We start from the raw sequence: 17494 nt of genomic DNA on the forward strand, positions 1-17494 counted from the left end.
CCCCCTCTCTGATGAAGGGTCTCGGCCCGAAACGTCAGCTTTTGTGCTCCTGAGATGCTGCTGGGCCTGCTGTGTTCATCCAGCCTCACATTTTATTATCTTGGATTCTCCAGCATCTGCAGTTCCCATTATCACTCATCCAAGTATTTTTGTATTTATTCACTTGCTCGCCTGGTATTATTGCCTTTTTGTTGGTTCTTTTCCATTTGCTCATTCTTGAACATGCTTCCTTCTAGTTATCATTGTTTCTTGTCATCACTTCTGTACTTGTTTTTACATTACCTCTTTCCATCTCTTAACATTACTTTTCTAATCCTCTTCTTTTCTCTGTTTGGAACTTTTCATTGTAATTGATCATTGGTGTGCCATTCCATTGAATGTCAAATTTTAAATCAAAAGTACTGATTTTCTGAAGAAGGGTCCAGACTCAAAACGTCAGCTTTCCTGCTCCTCTGCTGCCTGGCATTCATCCAGCTCTACACCTATGTTTCATGCCTTTTTTAATTGTTCGCTGATGTAGCTCTAATGCTTTAAGATCATTGGTACGAAAGATAAAGCAACAGTGATTTTTAATATATATTTGTTGACAGGCTGTTTTAATTCTCAGTCTTTAAACTGGAGTCTAAATGTTCAAAAGTAATTTGGGTTGTCAATCCTATTCATTGTGATATGGTCTTCGGTAATTTCAATCTGAACATTTGTTACAGTCCCCATGTAACAGGCTAGAAATAGGACAAGATGCTTGACTGCTTGAGCAACTGAAGGCTAAAAGTCCTAGGTTTCTGTATTGTCAGTGAGCATCCATTTGTAGCACAAGTCATTCTTCAATTTGTTTGTTTCTGTCCATTAATTTAACCTTTTAACCCATTCTAAACCTGTTTGGGCCTGAGGACTGAAACACAACATTGGGTTTTTACTTTGGCCATTGAACATGTAGTTCTAATTTTCCGTACCTCATGCTAATCCATTCACTGGCAGATTGTCATAAATTCACAAATGGCAGACTGGGGCATAGAATCATTTAGCTTATGCTGTCAGACTCTAACATTACCATTGCAGTGAATGCCGGCCCATTGCTTTTGTTTCTGAAGTGGGGAAAATATTCAAGTTAGAACTTGTTAAACCTGTGTTCAACCTGTACTTGTTAATCCTCCTGTAAAGTAAGATCTGATTAATTGTTTAAAAACTAATTTTTGGATAAATGACCAGCTGTCCTAATCTGACTGTGCAATATTTTCTGATAGTTAATAAAGTTACCAATTTTTTGCAGTATGGAGGTCAGGAGCACCTAAATGTTCCACCACGTGAACTGCTGCTAGCTCAAACAGAGGATTATGTGGAATATTCAAGACATGGTGCTGTCTTAAAAGGCCAAGAGAAAGCAGTCGTACGTTCTAAGTATGAAGAGGATGTCCTGATTGGTAATCACACGGTAAGTGATTTGAGGTTTAATTAAAAGAACTCCCCCCTACTTTGATCTTATGAACTTGGAGATATTTGATAATGTGAACAGTTCTTTAAACATCAGTTTGTTGGAATTTGTATTTCATCATAAATCACCACTGCTCTTTCTGTCCCCATCTCTCATCTTGGAACCATCTTGCCTCACAAAACTGCAACATAGAACATGCCCTTCAGTCCACGATGTTGTGCCGAACTTTTACTCTAATCCTGAAGTCTTTCTAATGTCTACCCCTACCTTACACTATCATCCATATGCCTTTCTGGATGTGAGTTTGCTTGCTGAGCTGGAAGGTTAGTTTTCAGACGTTTCGTCACCTTTTTTTAATTTGAAAAAATATACTTTATTCATAAGATGTACAAAAAATAAAAGATTTATACACCCACCCAGTCATGCAAGCCGCTCCGGGTTACCCGGGGGTACGTACACCAACTAAAGGAAAAAAACAAAGAAGAAAAAAATACAAAGCAAAAAAAAACCCCGGCAGTCGTCACCCCGCACAGTCCCAGTTGGCCCCCTGACCAGTTGGGGAAGGCACCAGTTGGGCCCAGTTGCCAGATAGGGCCCTTTTTTCTATTCTGGACGAGGGGTTTCATACCGTGGTCTTTCCCCACTGCGCCTTGGCGGCGGCTGCCCCAAGCTTTAGCGCGTCCCTCAGCACGTAGTCTTGGACCTTGGAGTGCGCCAGTCTGCAACATTCGGTCGGGGTCAGTTCTTTCACCTGGCAGACCAACAACTTGCGGGCAGACCAAAGAGCGTCTTTCACCGCATTGATGGTCTTCCAGGCGCAGTTGATGTTGGTCTCGGTGTGCGTCCCGGGAAACAGCCCGTAGAGCACGGAGTCCCGCGTCACAGAGCTGCTCGGGACAAACCTCGACAAATACCACTGCATCCCCCTCCAGACCTCCTGCGCATAGGCACACTCCAGAAGGAGGTGATCGACAGTCTTGTCCCCCCCCCGCAGCCACCTCGAGGGCAGCGTGCGGTGGCGCATAGATTCCGGGCAGGCATAAAGGATCTTGCTGGTAGAGCCCCTCTCACCGCCAGCCAAGCAATGTCCTTGTGCTTGTTTGAAAGTTCTGGCGATGAGGCATTCTGCCAAACGACTTTGGCAGTCTGCGTGGGGAACCACACGACGGGATCCACCCCCTCCTTTTCCCGAAGGGTTGCGAGGATACTACGTGCTGACCACTGCCTGACGTCCTTGTGGTCGAAGGTGTTTCCTTTCAAAAATTTCTCCACGAAGGACAGGTGGTACGGAACGGTCCAACTACTCGGAGCGTTCCGCGGCAATGAGGCCAGGCCCATCCTTCGCAACACCGGGGACAGGTAGAACCTCAGTAAGTAGTGACACTTGGTGTTTGCGTACTGAGGATCTACGCACAGCTTGATGCGGCCGCACACAAAGGTAGCCGTCAGGGTGAGGGTGGCGTTCGGTACGTCCTTTCCCCCATTTTCCAGGTCTTTGGACATGGTGTCCCTGCGGACCTGGTCCATCCTCGACCCCCAAATGAAGTGGAAGATGGCCTGGGTGACCACAGCGGCGCAGGTCCAGGGAAGAGGCCAGGCCTGCGCCACATACAACAGTACCGAAAGCCCCTCGCACCTGACAACCAGGTTCTTACCCGCGATGGTGAGGGACTGGAGCATCCACCTGCCCAGCTTCTGCTTCATTGGGTGATACACTCCTCCCAAGTCTTAGTGCACGCCCCAGCTCCACCAAACCAAACACCCAGCACCTTCAGGTAGTCTGTCCTGACGCTGAAGGGGATGAAGGAGCAGTCGTCCCAGTTCCCGAAGAACATGACCTCGCTCCACACAGCACACGAACAAGGCAGGAGAGAGTGGGCAGCCCTGCCTGACTCCAGATCTGACCGGAAAATTGTCCGATTCCCACCCGTTGATCGAGACTGCACTAACGATGTTGGTATAGAGCAGCCGGATCCAATTGCAGATGCCCTCTCCGAACCCCAATTTGGAGAGGACGTCCCTCATGTAAGCATGAGAGACCCTGTCGAAGGCCTTCTCCTGGTCCAGGCTGATGAGGCAGGTGTCCACCCGCCTCTCCTGTACATAGGCGATCGTATCCCTGATGAGCGCGAGGCTCTCAGCGATCTTCCTGCCTGGCACAGCACAGGTTTGGTCAGGGTGAATCACCGACTCCAGGACAGACCTGACCCACTTGGCTATGACTTTGGCCAGGATTTTGTAGTCCACGTTGAATAGTGAAATGGGATGCCAATTCTTAATTTCTTCCCCCTTCCCCTTCCTCTTGTAAATGAGGGTGAGGATGCCCTTCCTCATGGGACTTGCACATTTCCCCTGCCCGAAGCGCACTATCGTACACCTCCAGCAGGTCCTGGCCGACCAGGTCCCACAGAGCGGAATACAGCTCGACCGGTAAGTCGTCGCTCCCGGGAGTCCTATTCCTCTCCAAGGACTTGAGGGCTCTGGTCAGCTTGTCCAGGGATATCGGCCGGTCCAGCCACTCCCTCGTGCCGTCGTCTAAGACCTCCATGATAGACGACAGGAACGACTCGGAGGCCGTGCTGTCCGTGGGCTTTGTGTCGTACAGTCCGGCATAGAAGGATCTGCTGATGCTCAAAATGTTGGGCTGAGACTACGTCACTGAGCCGTTATCCTCCTTCAGCCGGCTAAGCACAGAGCTCTCTTTTTGTGCACCTTCTGAAAGAAGAAACGCGAGCACGTCTCGTCCCGCTCCACGGAGCGGACCCTGGACCGGAAGATTATCCGGGATACCTCTGCAGCGAAGAGCGAGGCTTGCTGGCCCCTCACCTCACGGAAGTCCTCCATGACATCGACCCCCATCAACTGCAGAAGGAGCAGGTTCTCCACCCTTTTCTGGAGTCGCGACAGCTTTCCCCGCCTCTCCCTCGCCTTTCGAACACCCTTGAGGACAAAGAACCTCTTGATGTTCTCCTTCACCGTCTCCCACCAGTTGCCCGGAGACTCAAAGAGGGATTTCACGGTTCTCCAACTGGTGTACTCCCTCTTAAGCTCCTCGACGTTCTCTGGGGTCAACAGAGTCGTGTTGAGCTTCCACGTCCCCTTGCCGGCCGGCTGGTTGTCCTGTAAGTGACAGTCGGCCAGCAGGAGGCAGCGGTCAGGAAAGAACACCGGCTCGACGCCAGTGGACCTGACCGAGAGCGCCCGTGACACAAACAGGAAGTCTATCCTTGAGCGAAGAGACGCGTCTGGCATCGACCAGGTGTACCTCTGCCGCACTCCGTCTGCAGGGGCGCTGAAGACGTCGAGCAGCTTGGCGTCCTTCACCGTGCCCATCAGGAATCTGGACGTGACGTCCAGTTGACTCCCCCCACCCGCTGATCCCACGCCGGATCTTCCATCTGCATCGATGATGCAGTTGAGGTCTCCGCCTAGGATGACTGGCCTGGACGTAGCCAGCAGGGGTGGAAGCCGTTGCAGGACGGCCAACCGCTGGGGCGTACACGTTGATCAGCCTCAGGGGAGCGTTCCTGTAGGTGACGTCAGCAACTAGGAGGCGCCCCCCCCACCACCTCCTGAACTTGAGAGATGGTGAGGTTGCGCCCCCGCAGCAGAATAGCCAGGCCCGAGGATCGACAGTCGTTACCGCCCCCCGACCAGATCGAAGGCCCACAGGTCCAGGCGCCAGTCCATTTCCCGTACCTGCTGAGGTGCGGTATCCCGCACTCCTGCAGAAACAGGAGGTCCGCCCTGATGGTGGTCAGGTAGGCCAACGTGGACACACATCTTGCGGTGGACTTGACGCTGTGCACATTAATGCTCGCAACTCGTACCCCCATTGTGGGCAGTGACCGCAGTACCCTCCCCAAGTCCAGGGTCCTGCCCCTCTATCCGTCCCTTCATGCCCATTGCTCAGGCTAACTGCTGGACGCTCTCCGGGCTCAGGTAACCGTCTTTGCTGCCTTCCGGGTGGCATCCCCCCGTCGAGGGTACGGAGGCAGGAGAGTCAGGCTGGGGATGCGCTGTTTCCTCCTTCCCGCTTGGAAGTTCCGGGGGGCCCGCCAGTGCCCCAGCAGCACGTGACTGGGTGTCGGAGGGTGCCTCAGGACGCCTCCCGTCACCTGGAAGCATGGTGCTGCTTTCCTTCTCCCTTGAGATCTTTAACTTCTGCTTCGGGTGGGCCCTCTCCGAATCGCCCTCGTCAGAGGAGCTCTTATCACCCCCCTGTAGCTGCCTCTTCCCGCCTGATGGTTGCGGTTCCTGGGCCCGCCGACGCACCTTCCTCCTCGCTTTCCAGACTGTCGTCCACTCCCTTGGGTCACCTGTTGCCACCTCCATCGACTCCGGGCTTTCGGATTGGGGGGGAGCGGAGCCTGCAGGGGCGCTTTGCTGGCCTCGGGCCCATCCTGCGGGGCTGGGCCCTCCTGCACATTAGTGGGGTCGTTGCAGTGCCCTGGTGCCTTCCTCTCCTCCGGGGGGACTGGCCCCGCATTGCCCCTGCCGGCGACCTGGGCGTAGGTGGTTCCCCTGCTGCGGGCATGCCCTATAGAGGTGGCCCGCTTCCCCGCAAAGGTTACAGCTTTTCTCTTGTGGGCAGTCCTTTGCAAGGTGTCCCTCCTCCCTGCAGATGGTGGCTTTGCAGTCGGCCGCCACGTGACCTGACCTACCACAGGCGTGGCAGACTTTAGGTTGCCCTGCATAGGTCAGGTAGCCCTTGCTCCCGCCAATCGCGAAGCTGGACGGTGGGTGTACGACGTTCCCGTCCGTGCCCATCCTCAGCATCACCTTGTCCTGCCTCTTACTGGTCCAGATGCCAAAAGGGTCCATGATGTCAGTTAGGTCCCCTTCCACCTTCACGTACCTTCCAAGGAAGGTCAGGACATCAACTACTGGCACATGCGGGTTGTACATGTGTACAGTCACCATACGGCTCCTCTGCACTGGCATCACGAACAGCGGTCAATACAGAGAGGGGGCCCTCACCTCCTTTCTCCTTGAAAACCTCGCAAAGCTTGGCACTCCTGAAGGTCACATCGTGAAAACCTCCTCCAGGGAAATCCTGCAGGCAGTACATGTCCGCAGCAGCGAACCCACAACAGTCCAACAGGACCCTCTTCACGAAGAAGGTGTGGTCCACAGGTGCACCTTCATTCACCTTCTTCACGGAAACACTGATGGTGTTCCGGACCCCCTGACCTGGGGCACGAGCACTCGCCGCAGCCATCATTGCAGGTTGGCTGCTCCCCTGAACCAGCGTTAGGCCAAAGCCAGCATTAAGATCCACTGGTTGCAAGGGTGCACAGCCAACCCGACGTCTTCCTTTCACCTCCAACACAGCGCGCTCCTCCTCTCAGTCCACAAGAGAGGTGGGTCTTTATTTTGTTCCAGATGTAAGCTGGTTCACTGAGCTTGAAGGTGTGTTCCCAGCCCTTTCATCACCATTTTAGGTAACATCATCAGTGAGCGTCCGATGAAGCGCTGGTGTTATGTCCCGCTTTCTATTTATCTGTTTAGGTTTCCTTGGGTTGGTGATGTCATTTCCTGTTCTTTTTCTCAGAGGATGATAGATTGGCACCAAATCAAGGCGTTTGTTGATGGAGTTCCGGTTGGAAATGCCATGCTTCTAGGAATTCTCATGCGTCCCTCTGTTTGGCTTGTCCTAGGATGGATGTGTTGTCCCAATCAAAGTGGTGTCCTTCCTCATCTATATGTAAGGATACTAGTGATAGTGGGTCATGTCGTTTTGTGGCTAGTTCATGTTCATGTTCATGTTCTCAAAACCCGCTCGCACCTATGGGCGCAATACGCTAAAAATGAACATCAACTAGCCACAAAACGACATGACCCACTATCACTAGTATCCTTACATATAGATGAGGAAGGACACCACTTTGATTGGGACAACACATCCATCCTAGGACAAGCCAAACAGAGGGACACACGAGAATTCCTAGAAGCATGGCATTTCCAACCGGAACTCCATCAACAAACACCTTGATTTGGTGCCAATCTATCATCCTCTGAGAAAAAGAACAGGAAATGACATCACCAACCCAAGGAAACCTAAACAGATAAATAGAAAGCGGGACATAACACCAGTGCTTCGTCAGAGGCTCACTGATGATGTTACCTAGAATGGTGACAAAACGTCTGAAAACTAACCTTTCAGCTCAGCAAGCAAACTCACATCCAGAACCTCAACCTGAGCTACAAATCTTCTCAAAACTCAATATGCCTTTCTAATAGCCACTTAAATGCCCCTAATGAGGCTGACCCCACTACCTTCTCCAGCAGTGCATTCCACGCCCTGACTACTCTAGGAGTGAAGACCTTACCACTGATGTCTTGCCTATATCTACCTCCACTCACTTTAAAACTACGCCCCTCATTATAACTAGCTCCACCCTAGGAAAAAGTCTCCGGTTGTCTGCTCTATCTATACCTCGGATCATTTTGTACACCTCTGTCAAGTCACCTCTCATCCTTTGTCGTTCTAAAGAGAAAAGCCCTAGCGCTCTCAACCTTTCCTCGTAAGACCTTCCCTCCATTCCAGGCAACATCCTGGTAAATCTCCTCTGCACATTTTCCAATGCTTCCACATCTTTCCTGTAATGAGGCAACCAGAACTGGGCACAATACTCCAGATGTGGTCGAACCAGGCTTTTGTATAGCTGGAGCATAACGTTACGGCTCTTGAACTCAATCTCTCTATTAATGAAAGCTAACACACCATACGCCTTCTTAACAACTCTATCCACCTGGGTGGCAGCTTTCAGGGAACTGTGGACATTAACCCCAAGATCCCTCTGCTCCTCCATACTGCCAAGAATCTTTCCGTTAACCCTGTATTCTGCTTTCAGGTTTTCCTTTCCAAAATGAATCATCTCACACTTTTCAGGGTTAAACTCCATCTGCCACTTCTCAGCCCAGCTTTGCATCCTATCAATGTTCCATTGTAATTTAGAACAGCCCTCCACACTGTCCACAACGTGACCCACTTTGGTATTGTCCGCGAACTTACTAATCCAACCTTCCACTCCTTCATCCAAATTATTTACAAACCTTACCTTGCTCCCCATTTAGTCCTATCCTTGCTTTATCTCTTACCTATCTGGAAGTTCTTCATCAGGATTCTGGCCTTGGTAAAGCCATGCAGTATTGAAGATTACTTATACTGAGGAGGAGAAAAGAAGCTTGCATTTGTGTTGGACTTTATGACCTCATATCATAGACATCTATAACACCAAAAAAGGCCCTAAATTCCATCAAGTCTGCACCAGTCAAAAACAACGATTGAACTTTTCTAATTCCATTTCTGAACACTTGGCTCACAGCCTTGTATGCCTTCACATTGCAAGTGTACACCTAAATTCCTGTTAAATGTTGAGGATTTCTGCCTCCAGCACCCCTGTATAGACAGTGAGTTCAAGGTTCTCACCACCCTCTGGGTGAAAAACGTTTGCCTCGCATCCCCTCTAAACTTCCTGCCCCTTACCTTAAATCTGTACCCCTGGTTGTTGATCCCTCCACCAAGGGGGAAGGTTTCTTCTTACCTACGCTGTCTATGATCCTCATGACTTTGTCCATCTCAGTCATGACCCCCATGCAGTCTCCTCTGCTCCAGTCTCTCTTCATAAGTAAAACACTCCAGCCCAGGCGATATCTTGGTCAATCTCCTTTGCACTCTATCCAGTGCAGTCGCATTCTCCTGTAATGTCAATTTCAGAACTGCACACAAATACCCTCGTTGTGGTCTAACAAATTTTTTATACAGTTCCAGCATTATTTCCCTTTGCTTAAACACTCCGCCTTGGCTATTAAAGACAAATGTCTCATATGCCTTCCAAGCCACATTAACTACCTACCTTAGTTCGAGAAGGCAGCTTACTACCATCTCTCAAGGATAATGAGAAATGGGCTTAAATGCTAACTAACTAGTGAAGCCTGCATCTTAGAAAAAATAGAACAAAATGTGCGCACATTAAATTTTTTAAAAATCATGTTTTTTCTTTATTTGTTAAAGGGATCAGGACTTTGCTGGCTAGGCAGCATTTATTGTCCATCCCTAATTGCCCAGAGGGCAGTTTAGAGTCACCCCAATTGCTGTAGGTCTGGAGTCACACGTAGGCCAGACCAGATAAAGATGGCCGTTTCCTTCCCGAAATGGCAGTTGTGAAACAGATGGATTTTTCCGACAATCAACAATGGATTTGTGGTCATTTATTAGACACTTAATTCCAGATTTTTATTAAATTCAGATTCCCCCACCTGCTGTGGCGGGATTTGAACCCAGGTCCTCAGAATGTTATCTGGGTCTCTGGATTAACAGCTCAGTGATAATAGCACTAGGCCATTGCATCCTCCCTCCTTGTTCGGAATGATGGTTTGTATTGATGAGCATGAGAGAGATTACCTGTTCAAATGTTGGCTGTTAAACAGTTCGTAGTGAGGATTAGAAATATCAACAACAACTTCATATAGAACAATAAGTCCCTTGACGGACCCCTTTTCATGGCTCTGTGAGGGAGGGGATGGGTTCAGAAATAAATTGGACACCACATTTCCTCTGAAGAGTCTATTTTATTCTCCCGATTTCTTCATCTCTATCTGATGATGCATCCTTTCATATCGATGGTTCAGATGTATCTTTCCTTTTCTCCACAGAAGATTTCTTTTCACTGTAGTTAACAAGACTCCTTGTCTGTGTCTGCTCCATTTCCCCCTCCTCCAGAGCCACAATTCAATTTCCTTTGTCCTCAATTTCCATATAATCAGCCTCTACTAAACAGATCCTCTTCTGCATTTTGACCACCTTGAGCAGGACACCACAAAAAAATAGACGTCCCTGTCCCCTTTCTGAACGGATTATTACCTTCACCGCACAGTCCACACCTCAATTACCCCAACATCACCTCCCCTTTTGGCACTTTTCAATGGAACTGCAAGAATGAAAACCTTTTTATTACATCTTTTCTTTCCAACTGAGGTTTCAAACTCCTCTTCCACATGAAATACAAATTTAATTGACATTCATTGTTAACATTCTAATTAGGGCACTGTATTCTGTGTTTACAATGCAAACTATTATACAGTGAGGAAACTGGATATAGATTATATATCTGTTTTGTGGAATACCTCTACTTAGTTTACATGTGAGCCTGAGCCTGTCATTTTAATTAAAAACCATAAGAGCTGCAGATGCTGTAAATCAGGAACAAAAACAAAGTTGCTGGAGAGAAAGAGATAACAAAGTGTGGAGCTGGATGAACACAGGCCAAGCAGCATCTCAGGAGCACAAAAGCTGATGTTTCAGGCCTAGACCCTTCATCAGAGGGGTGATGAAGGGTCTAGGCCCGAAATGTCAGCTTTTGTGCTCCTGAGATGCTGCTTGGCCTGCTGTGTTCATCCAGCTCCACACTTTGTTATCTTGGATTCTCCAGCATCTGCAGTTCCCATTATCACTTATTGCTGGAGAGAAGCTCAGCAGGTCTGACTGCATCTGTGAAGGAGAAAACAGAGTTAATGTTTCAGGTCCACTGACCCTTCCTCAGAACTTATCCAGCAACTTTATTTTTGTTCATGTCATTTCAGTTCTCTACCTTGTTCTCACTCTGACTCTTCCATCCTTAGCCTTCTACTGTTTTCTAAAGAAGTTCAACACCAGCTCAAAGAGCAACATTTCATCTCTCAATGGACACTTCACAGTCTTAAGGTCTCAGCACTGAGTTCAGCCATCTCAAACTGAAACCTCTGCAGCAATTTAGTCTCAAATTGTTTTTCAGGTAGCAATTGTTCATTGTTCTGCCATCCACACTTCTGCAAGCCTTTTTACTTGTGGTATTATTACTCTGCTTAGTCTTCTACCTTTTATCTTTTAATCTCCTCTTCTTTAAAACCTACACAGACCTTCATTGTTCTTTTTACCATCCTCCCCTCTCCTTCAGACTTACTAAATGGTATGAAAAATCAACAACCTAAAATGTTAACTCTGCTTCTGTCTCCAAAAGTGCAGCTGGATCTACTTATTATATTCATGTTTTTAATTTTAGGTTTGCAGAATCAGCAGCTTTTGTTTGTAGGCATTTTTGTTTGGTTCATATTTTTTAGTTTCAATAAAGTATTACTTTATAGTGTTACTTCCACTTCAAATCAATCAATGTTTTTCCAAAATAATTTCGTTAATATTACAGTAATGAGGAAATTGTCATATTTTGGATATTATAGGAAGATAATAAATATCATTAAAAAATGTACTCCTATACAGTGTCATGAGGAATCTCTAGCGGGCTAAGTCAAAAACCCATTTAGGAAGCTGCTGTAATGAGTTTTCAAATCTTTCGGTTGCAATGCTATATTTTATGGGCAGCCTTTCATTTGATGTTTTACTTGTGTGTTATCTTACAGTCTGTTTGGGGCTCCTACTGGAAGGAAGGGAAATGGGGGTACAAGTGTTGTCACTCATTTATCAAGACATCTTATTGTACAGGAGAAAAAGGAAAACAGATCGCTGTACGTACTGCAATATTTCAAGATTGTCTGTTTCATTATTCTTGCAAAATTGTGTAATTTTTCAGCAGTTTGAATGCAATCTTGTGTACTTCTAATTTATTTTTAATTATTCAAGTTGGTAAGTTATTTGGTTCATGTTTAACTTGGAATTCCATCTTAGCATATGGATTCAAATTTTAATCTTGGATGAATATTCCATCACACTGTTGACTTCAGCTTTGTAAGTAATGGAAGAGGCTTTAATAGTGAATTGAGCTGCTTGTTGCAAGCTAATCACAATCCGTTCCATTCTTGAACTGTGTGGAGTTAATGTGGACAGTCCAAATAAGTTTCTGAAATAGTGCAGATTGTTGAGCCATTAGGGCTAGAGATGATTAAGCTTTCTCTTGTTTGAACTGATCATTCTCAGCCACTTTTAAGCGTAGACCTGAATGTTATCTAGATTCTGCTGTAGTCTGACAGAGGATGCTTCTTTATCCAAGGTCAGAAGTCTCACAACATTAGGCTATAGTCCAACCAGTTTATTTGAAATCATAAGCTTTTGGACCGCTGCTCCACCTGACAAAGGAGCAGCACTCCAAAAGCTTGTGATTTCAAATAAACCTGTTAGACTATAATCTGGTGTTGTGTGACTTCTGAACTTGTCCACCCTAGTCCGACACCAGCATCTTCACCTCATCTTTATCCAAGGAATTCTGAAGGAAGTCAAATGTGATTTATTCGGTGACGAACCACATTGACATTATGAAAGAGGTAGATGTCATGATAAAACCAGTTGTTGAAATAAACTGAAGTTGTAAGTCCACACCTTGGGTACGTAGAGAGTTATAGGGTTCAACAGAAGTTAAAAATGCATATAGTAAAGATAAACTAAAACTTTAATGATAACATTGTTTTAAATTTAAAATTATATTTTCCAATTCTGCTGAAAGATCTACACATGAACCATTAACATGTTGTTATTGGGGTGGCATCGACATAATGCTAACATTATCTGACTAGTAATCCAGAATCCATAACATGATAGCTGGTGAAATTTGGATTCAATAAAAATCTGCAATTAAAGCCTAATCTAATGACAACCATGTCACCATTGTCACCCATCTGGCTCACAAATATCCTTTAGGGATAGAAATGTGCCATCTTTACCTTGTCTGCTCTACTTGTGACTCCAGACCCACGGCAGCCTGGTTAACTCTTGACTGCTCATGAAGTGACCCAGCAAGCCGATCAGCTCAAGTGCAGTTAGAGATGGGCAATAGGGGCTGGCCCAGTAGCAATGTCAACATCTAGTTAATGATTTTAAAAAAAACTCTCACTAAGTTCTGATGGACTGCTGTATTCCCAATGATATCCATTCTTTCATCATAAATGAATTATTTAATGATAGATTCAATGCTAGATTTCAATCTTCATCAATATGTTGCACTTCTTTTCTCACTTAGGTGGAAGATAAATCTGAATTTCCAAGTGAGATCCCCAGTTCTAACCAAGAAGCATATGAAAGCATACCAAAAACTTTAGTGGAGGCAAGTACCATTTTCATGTAAAAACGTAAAGAAACTGTGGATGGTATAAATCAGAAAACTAAAACAGAAATTGCTGGAAAAGCTCGCCAGGTCTGGCAGCATCTGTGGAGAGAAATCAATGTTAACATTTTGGGTTGAGTGACCCTTCCTCACAATTCTGTCAAGAGATGATTAAGCTTTCTCATGGTTGAATGGAACAGAGTTCTGAGATAGGGTCACTAAACCCAAAACGTTAAGCTTGATTTCTCTCCATGCTGCCAGCCCTGCGAAGTTTTTCCAGCAATTTTTGTTTTTATAATTTTCACCTACTGCTTTGTCCAAATGTAATAGAAAGCTTTAGAAATCCGAGTTTTATTTTATTAGATAACCACTTGAATCTGTGGCTGTCTGAATTTCTTCATAATTTCCCTTGTTTTTAATATAAATAATATTTGAATACTTAGCAGTAGGTTCCTGACTTCCAGTGGTATCCTTGTAGTTCTCTTTCAAAGAAATGCTGCCTGAACATTTCTGATTTCAATCACCTATTCGGTGAAAATCACATTTTTCAAACACAGCAATTTTTTGTTATTTGCCACTTGCAGAGCTTTATGAGGTTTCAACAAATGCTAATGTTAATGTGTTGGCTAGGGTATTGGTTAGCCAATTTGGGTAAGTGGCTAGTAGTTTGTGATTCAGAATAATCGCAACAATATGGGAGTGATAATGGGAACTGCAAATGCTGGAGAATCCAAGATAACAAAGTGTGGAGCTGGATGAACACGGCAGGCCAAGCAGCATCTCAGGAGCACAAAAGCTGACGTTTCGGGCCTGGACCCTTCATCAGAGAGGGGGATGGGGAGAGGGAACTGGAATAAATAGGGAGAGAGGGGGAGGCGGACCGAAGATGGAGAGAAAACAAGATAGGTAGAGAGGACAGTATAGGTACGGAGGGGTTAGGTCAGTCCAGGGAAGATGGACAGGTCAAGGAGGCGGGATGAGGTGGTAGGTAGGAAATGGAGGTGCGGCTTGAGGTCGGAGGAAGGGATGGGTGAGAGGAAAACAGGTTAGGGAAGCAGAGACAGGCTGGGCTGGTTTTGGGATGCAATGGGGGGAGGGGAAGAACTGGGCTGGTTTTGGCATGCAGTGGGGGAAGGGGAGATTTTGAAGCTTGTGAAGTCCACATTGATACCATTGGGCAAGCGGAATATGAGTTGCTGTTCCTGCATCATTGTGGCACTGCAGGAGGCCCATGATGGACATGTCGTCTGAGGAATGGGAGGGTGAGCTGAAATGTTTCGCAACTGGGAGGTGCAGCTGTTTGTTGCGAACTGAGCAGAGGTGTTCTGCAAAGCGATCCCCAAGCCTCCGCTTGGTTTCCCCAATGTAGGGGAAGCCACACTGGGTACAATAAGTACCAAATATGAAAGAAGTCATAGGAAGACACAAAGTAGACCAATCAGCCTAACTGTGGCTCGGTGCATAGCACTCTGACTTTGGGGTCCAGTGTTTGAGTGAATTAAGTGCCACTTCAGTGACTTGAGTGCAAAATATATGCTGACGTTCCCCTATTTTACTGAGGGAGCTTCGCACTGTCAGAGGTCCTATGTTTTGGATGGGATGAAATGGAAATCCTGGCTCTCTCTCAAATGATTGCAGAATGTCCTATCAAAGAAGAGCAGAGTAGGAGACTTCACCCTGCTGTTACTATCAATTATAATAATGATAAATATATAATATTAATGCTGATATTAATCCATCTACCAATATCACCCACAACCACTATCAATCAGAAGGACAAAGGCAGAAGATACATGGGAACACCACCCTTTGCAAACTCCTGCCCAAGTCATTCACCATCCTGTATTGGAAATATATCGCTATTCCTTCAAAGTCATTGGGTTAAAATCCTGAATTCCCTACCAAATGGCTCTGTGGATATACTTGCACTAAATGGATGGCTGTATTTCAATTGGGCACCTCACCACCAACTTCTCAAGGGCAATGAGATAGGGTAATAAAAGCTGGGTGGCCAGCAATATATTCATCCTGTGGAAGAAAATCATAAAAATAGATTATTTAGCCATTGCACAAATTGACTGATTCACTTCCTACATTACAATGAAGATTGTGAAAGGTGATATACAAATGTAAATCTCTCTTTCTTTGGAAAGACAAATAAAGACAAAGTTTGACCATGTCTGTCTCATTTACTTTTCTCCCTCACCGGTTTCCCCATCTCTCCCCTGAAGCAACTAGAGAGAGGGAGGGTGAAGGTGGACATTGAAATTGATCTTGGGCAGCAGAGCAAACTGGAAGATTTCATATTCTGCAATAGAAAGAAAGGCTTTCATTTATGTAGAACTTTTCACACCGACCAGATGTTGCTAACTGTTTTACAGCCAATTAAGTACCTTTTGGAGTGTGGTCACTGTTGTAATGGGGCAAATGCAACAGCCAGTATGCATGCAGTAAGCTCCCACAAACAGCAATAGTTAGAAAATCTGCTTTGTGCTGTTGATTGAGGGATAAATAGAGAACACTAGGGAGAACTCCCTACTCTTCCAAATAGACCACCTAGGCAAGGGCTTGGTTTAACTGTCTTAGTGAGAGACAGGGGCTTGCGACTGTACAGGACAGTTATTAGGCCACTTTTTTGAATTCAATTCTGGTCTCCCTACTATAGGAAAGATGTTAGACTTGAAAGGGTTCAGAAAAGATTTACAAGGATGCTTGCAGACTAGAGCTACAGGGAGAGGCTGAATAGGCTAGGGCTATTTTTCCTGGAGCATCAGAGGCTGAGGGGTGACCTTATAGAAGTTTATAAAATCATGAGAGGCATGGATAGGGTGCATAACCAAGGTGTTTTTCTCAGGTCAGTGGAGTCCAAAACTAGGGAGCATAGGCTTAAAGTGAGAGGAGATGTAAAGATCTTAAGATTTAAAAAAGACCCAAGTCACAACTTTTCACAGAGAGGGCAGTGCATGTTTGGAATGAGCTGTTAGAGAAAGTGGTGGAGGCTGATACAATTACAACATTTAAAAGGTATCTAGATGAGTATATGAATAGGAAGGGTTTAGGGACTAGATTAATTTTGAATACTTGGTCAGCATGGACAAGTTGGACCAAAGGGCCTGTTTCCATGCTCTATGACTGGCATGACACTAGCTCAGTGCTGGACTGGAGTGATAGCTTTTACTCATTGTATCTGTACTCAAATATACCACATTGACAGATGTGCAGGTGAACATCTGCTTGATATGGAAGGTCATTTTGGGGCCTGGGATAGGGGTGAGGGAGGAGGTGTGGGGACAAGTGTAGCACTTCCTGCGGTTGCAGGGGAAGGTGCCGGGCGTGGTGGGGTTGGAGGGGTGTGTGGAGCGGACAAGGGAGTTATGGAGAGACTGGTCTCTCCGGAAGGCAGACAAGGGTGGGGATGGAAAAATAGCTTGGGTGGTGGGGTCGGATTGTAGATGGCAGAAGTGTTGGAGGATGATACGTTGTATCCGGAGGTTGGTGGGGTGGTATGTGAGAACGAGGGGGATCCTCTGGGGGCGGTTGTGGCGGGGGCGGGGTGTGAGGGATGTGTTGCGGGAAATGCGGGAGACACGGTCAAGGGCGTTCTTGACCACTGCGGGGGGGAAAGTTGCGGTCCTTGAAGAACGTGAACATCGGGGATGTGCGGGAGTGGAATGCCTCATCCTGGGGGCGGAGGCGGAGGAATTGGGAATAGGGGATGGAATTTTTGCAGGAGGGTGGGTGGGTGGAGGTGTATTCCAGGTAGCTATGGGAGTCAGTGGGCTTGAAATGGACATCAGTTACAAGCTGGTTACCTGAGATGGAGATTGAGAGGTCCAGGAAGGTGAGGGATGTGTTGGGGATGGCCCAGGTGAACTTGAGGTTGGGCCACCTCTTGCTCCCCGGAGGAACTCGAACAGTTCATCCACTTCAGCAACACCTTCCACCCCAACCTCAAGTTCACCTGGGCCATCTCCAACACATCCCTCACCTTCCTGGACCTCTCAGTCTCCATCTCAGGTAACCAGCT

The 17494-nt window shown here is 46.6% G+C and overlaps 1 protein-coding gene across 1 annotated transcript in view; it reads left to right on the forward strand.

The window, feature by feature from the left end:
- slu7 (SLU7 homolog, splicing factor) overlaps positions 1–17494 on the forward strand; it is an 83693-nt gene that overhangs the window by 56501 nt on the left and 9698 nt on the right. Inside the window, exons 12-14 of the mRNA XM_048543598.2 lie at positions 1271–1432; positions 11834–11938; positions 13384–13467. Coding sequence (XP_048399555.1) covers positions 1271–1432; positions 11834–11938; positions 13384–13467 — 351 coding nt within the window. The remainder of the gene's footprint in view (positions 1–1270; positions 1433–11833; positions 11939–13383; positions 13468–17494) is intronic.

Source organism: Stegostoma tigrinum, chromosome 13 (genome assembly GCF_030684315.1).
Source record: "Stegostoma tigrinum isolate sSteTig4 chromosome 13, sSteTig4.hap1, whole genome shotgun sequence".
Taxonomy (NCBI): Eukaryota; Metazoa; Chordata; class Chondrichthyes; order Orectolobiformes; family Stegostomatidae; genus Stegostoma; species Stegostoma tigrinum.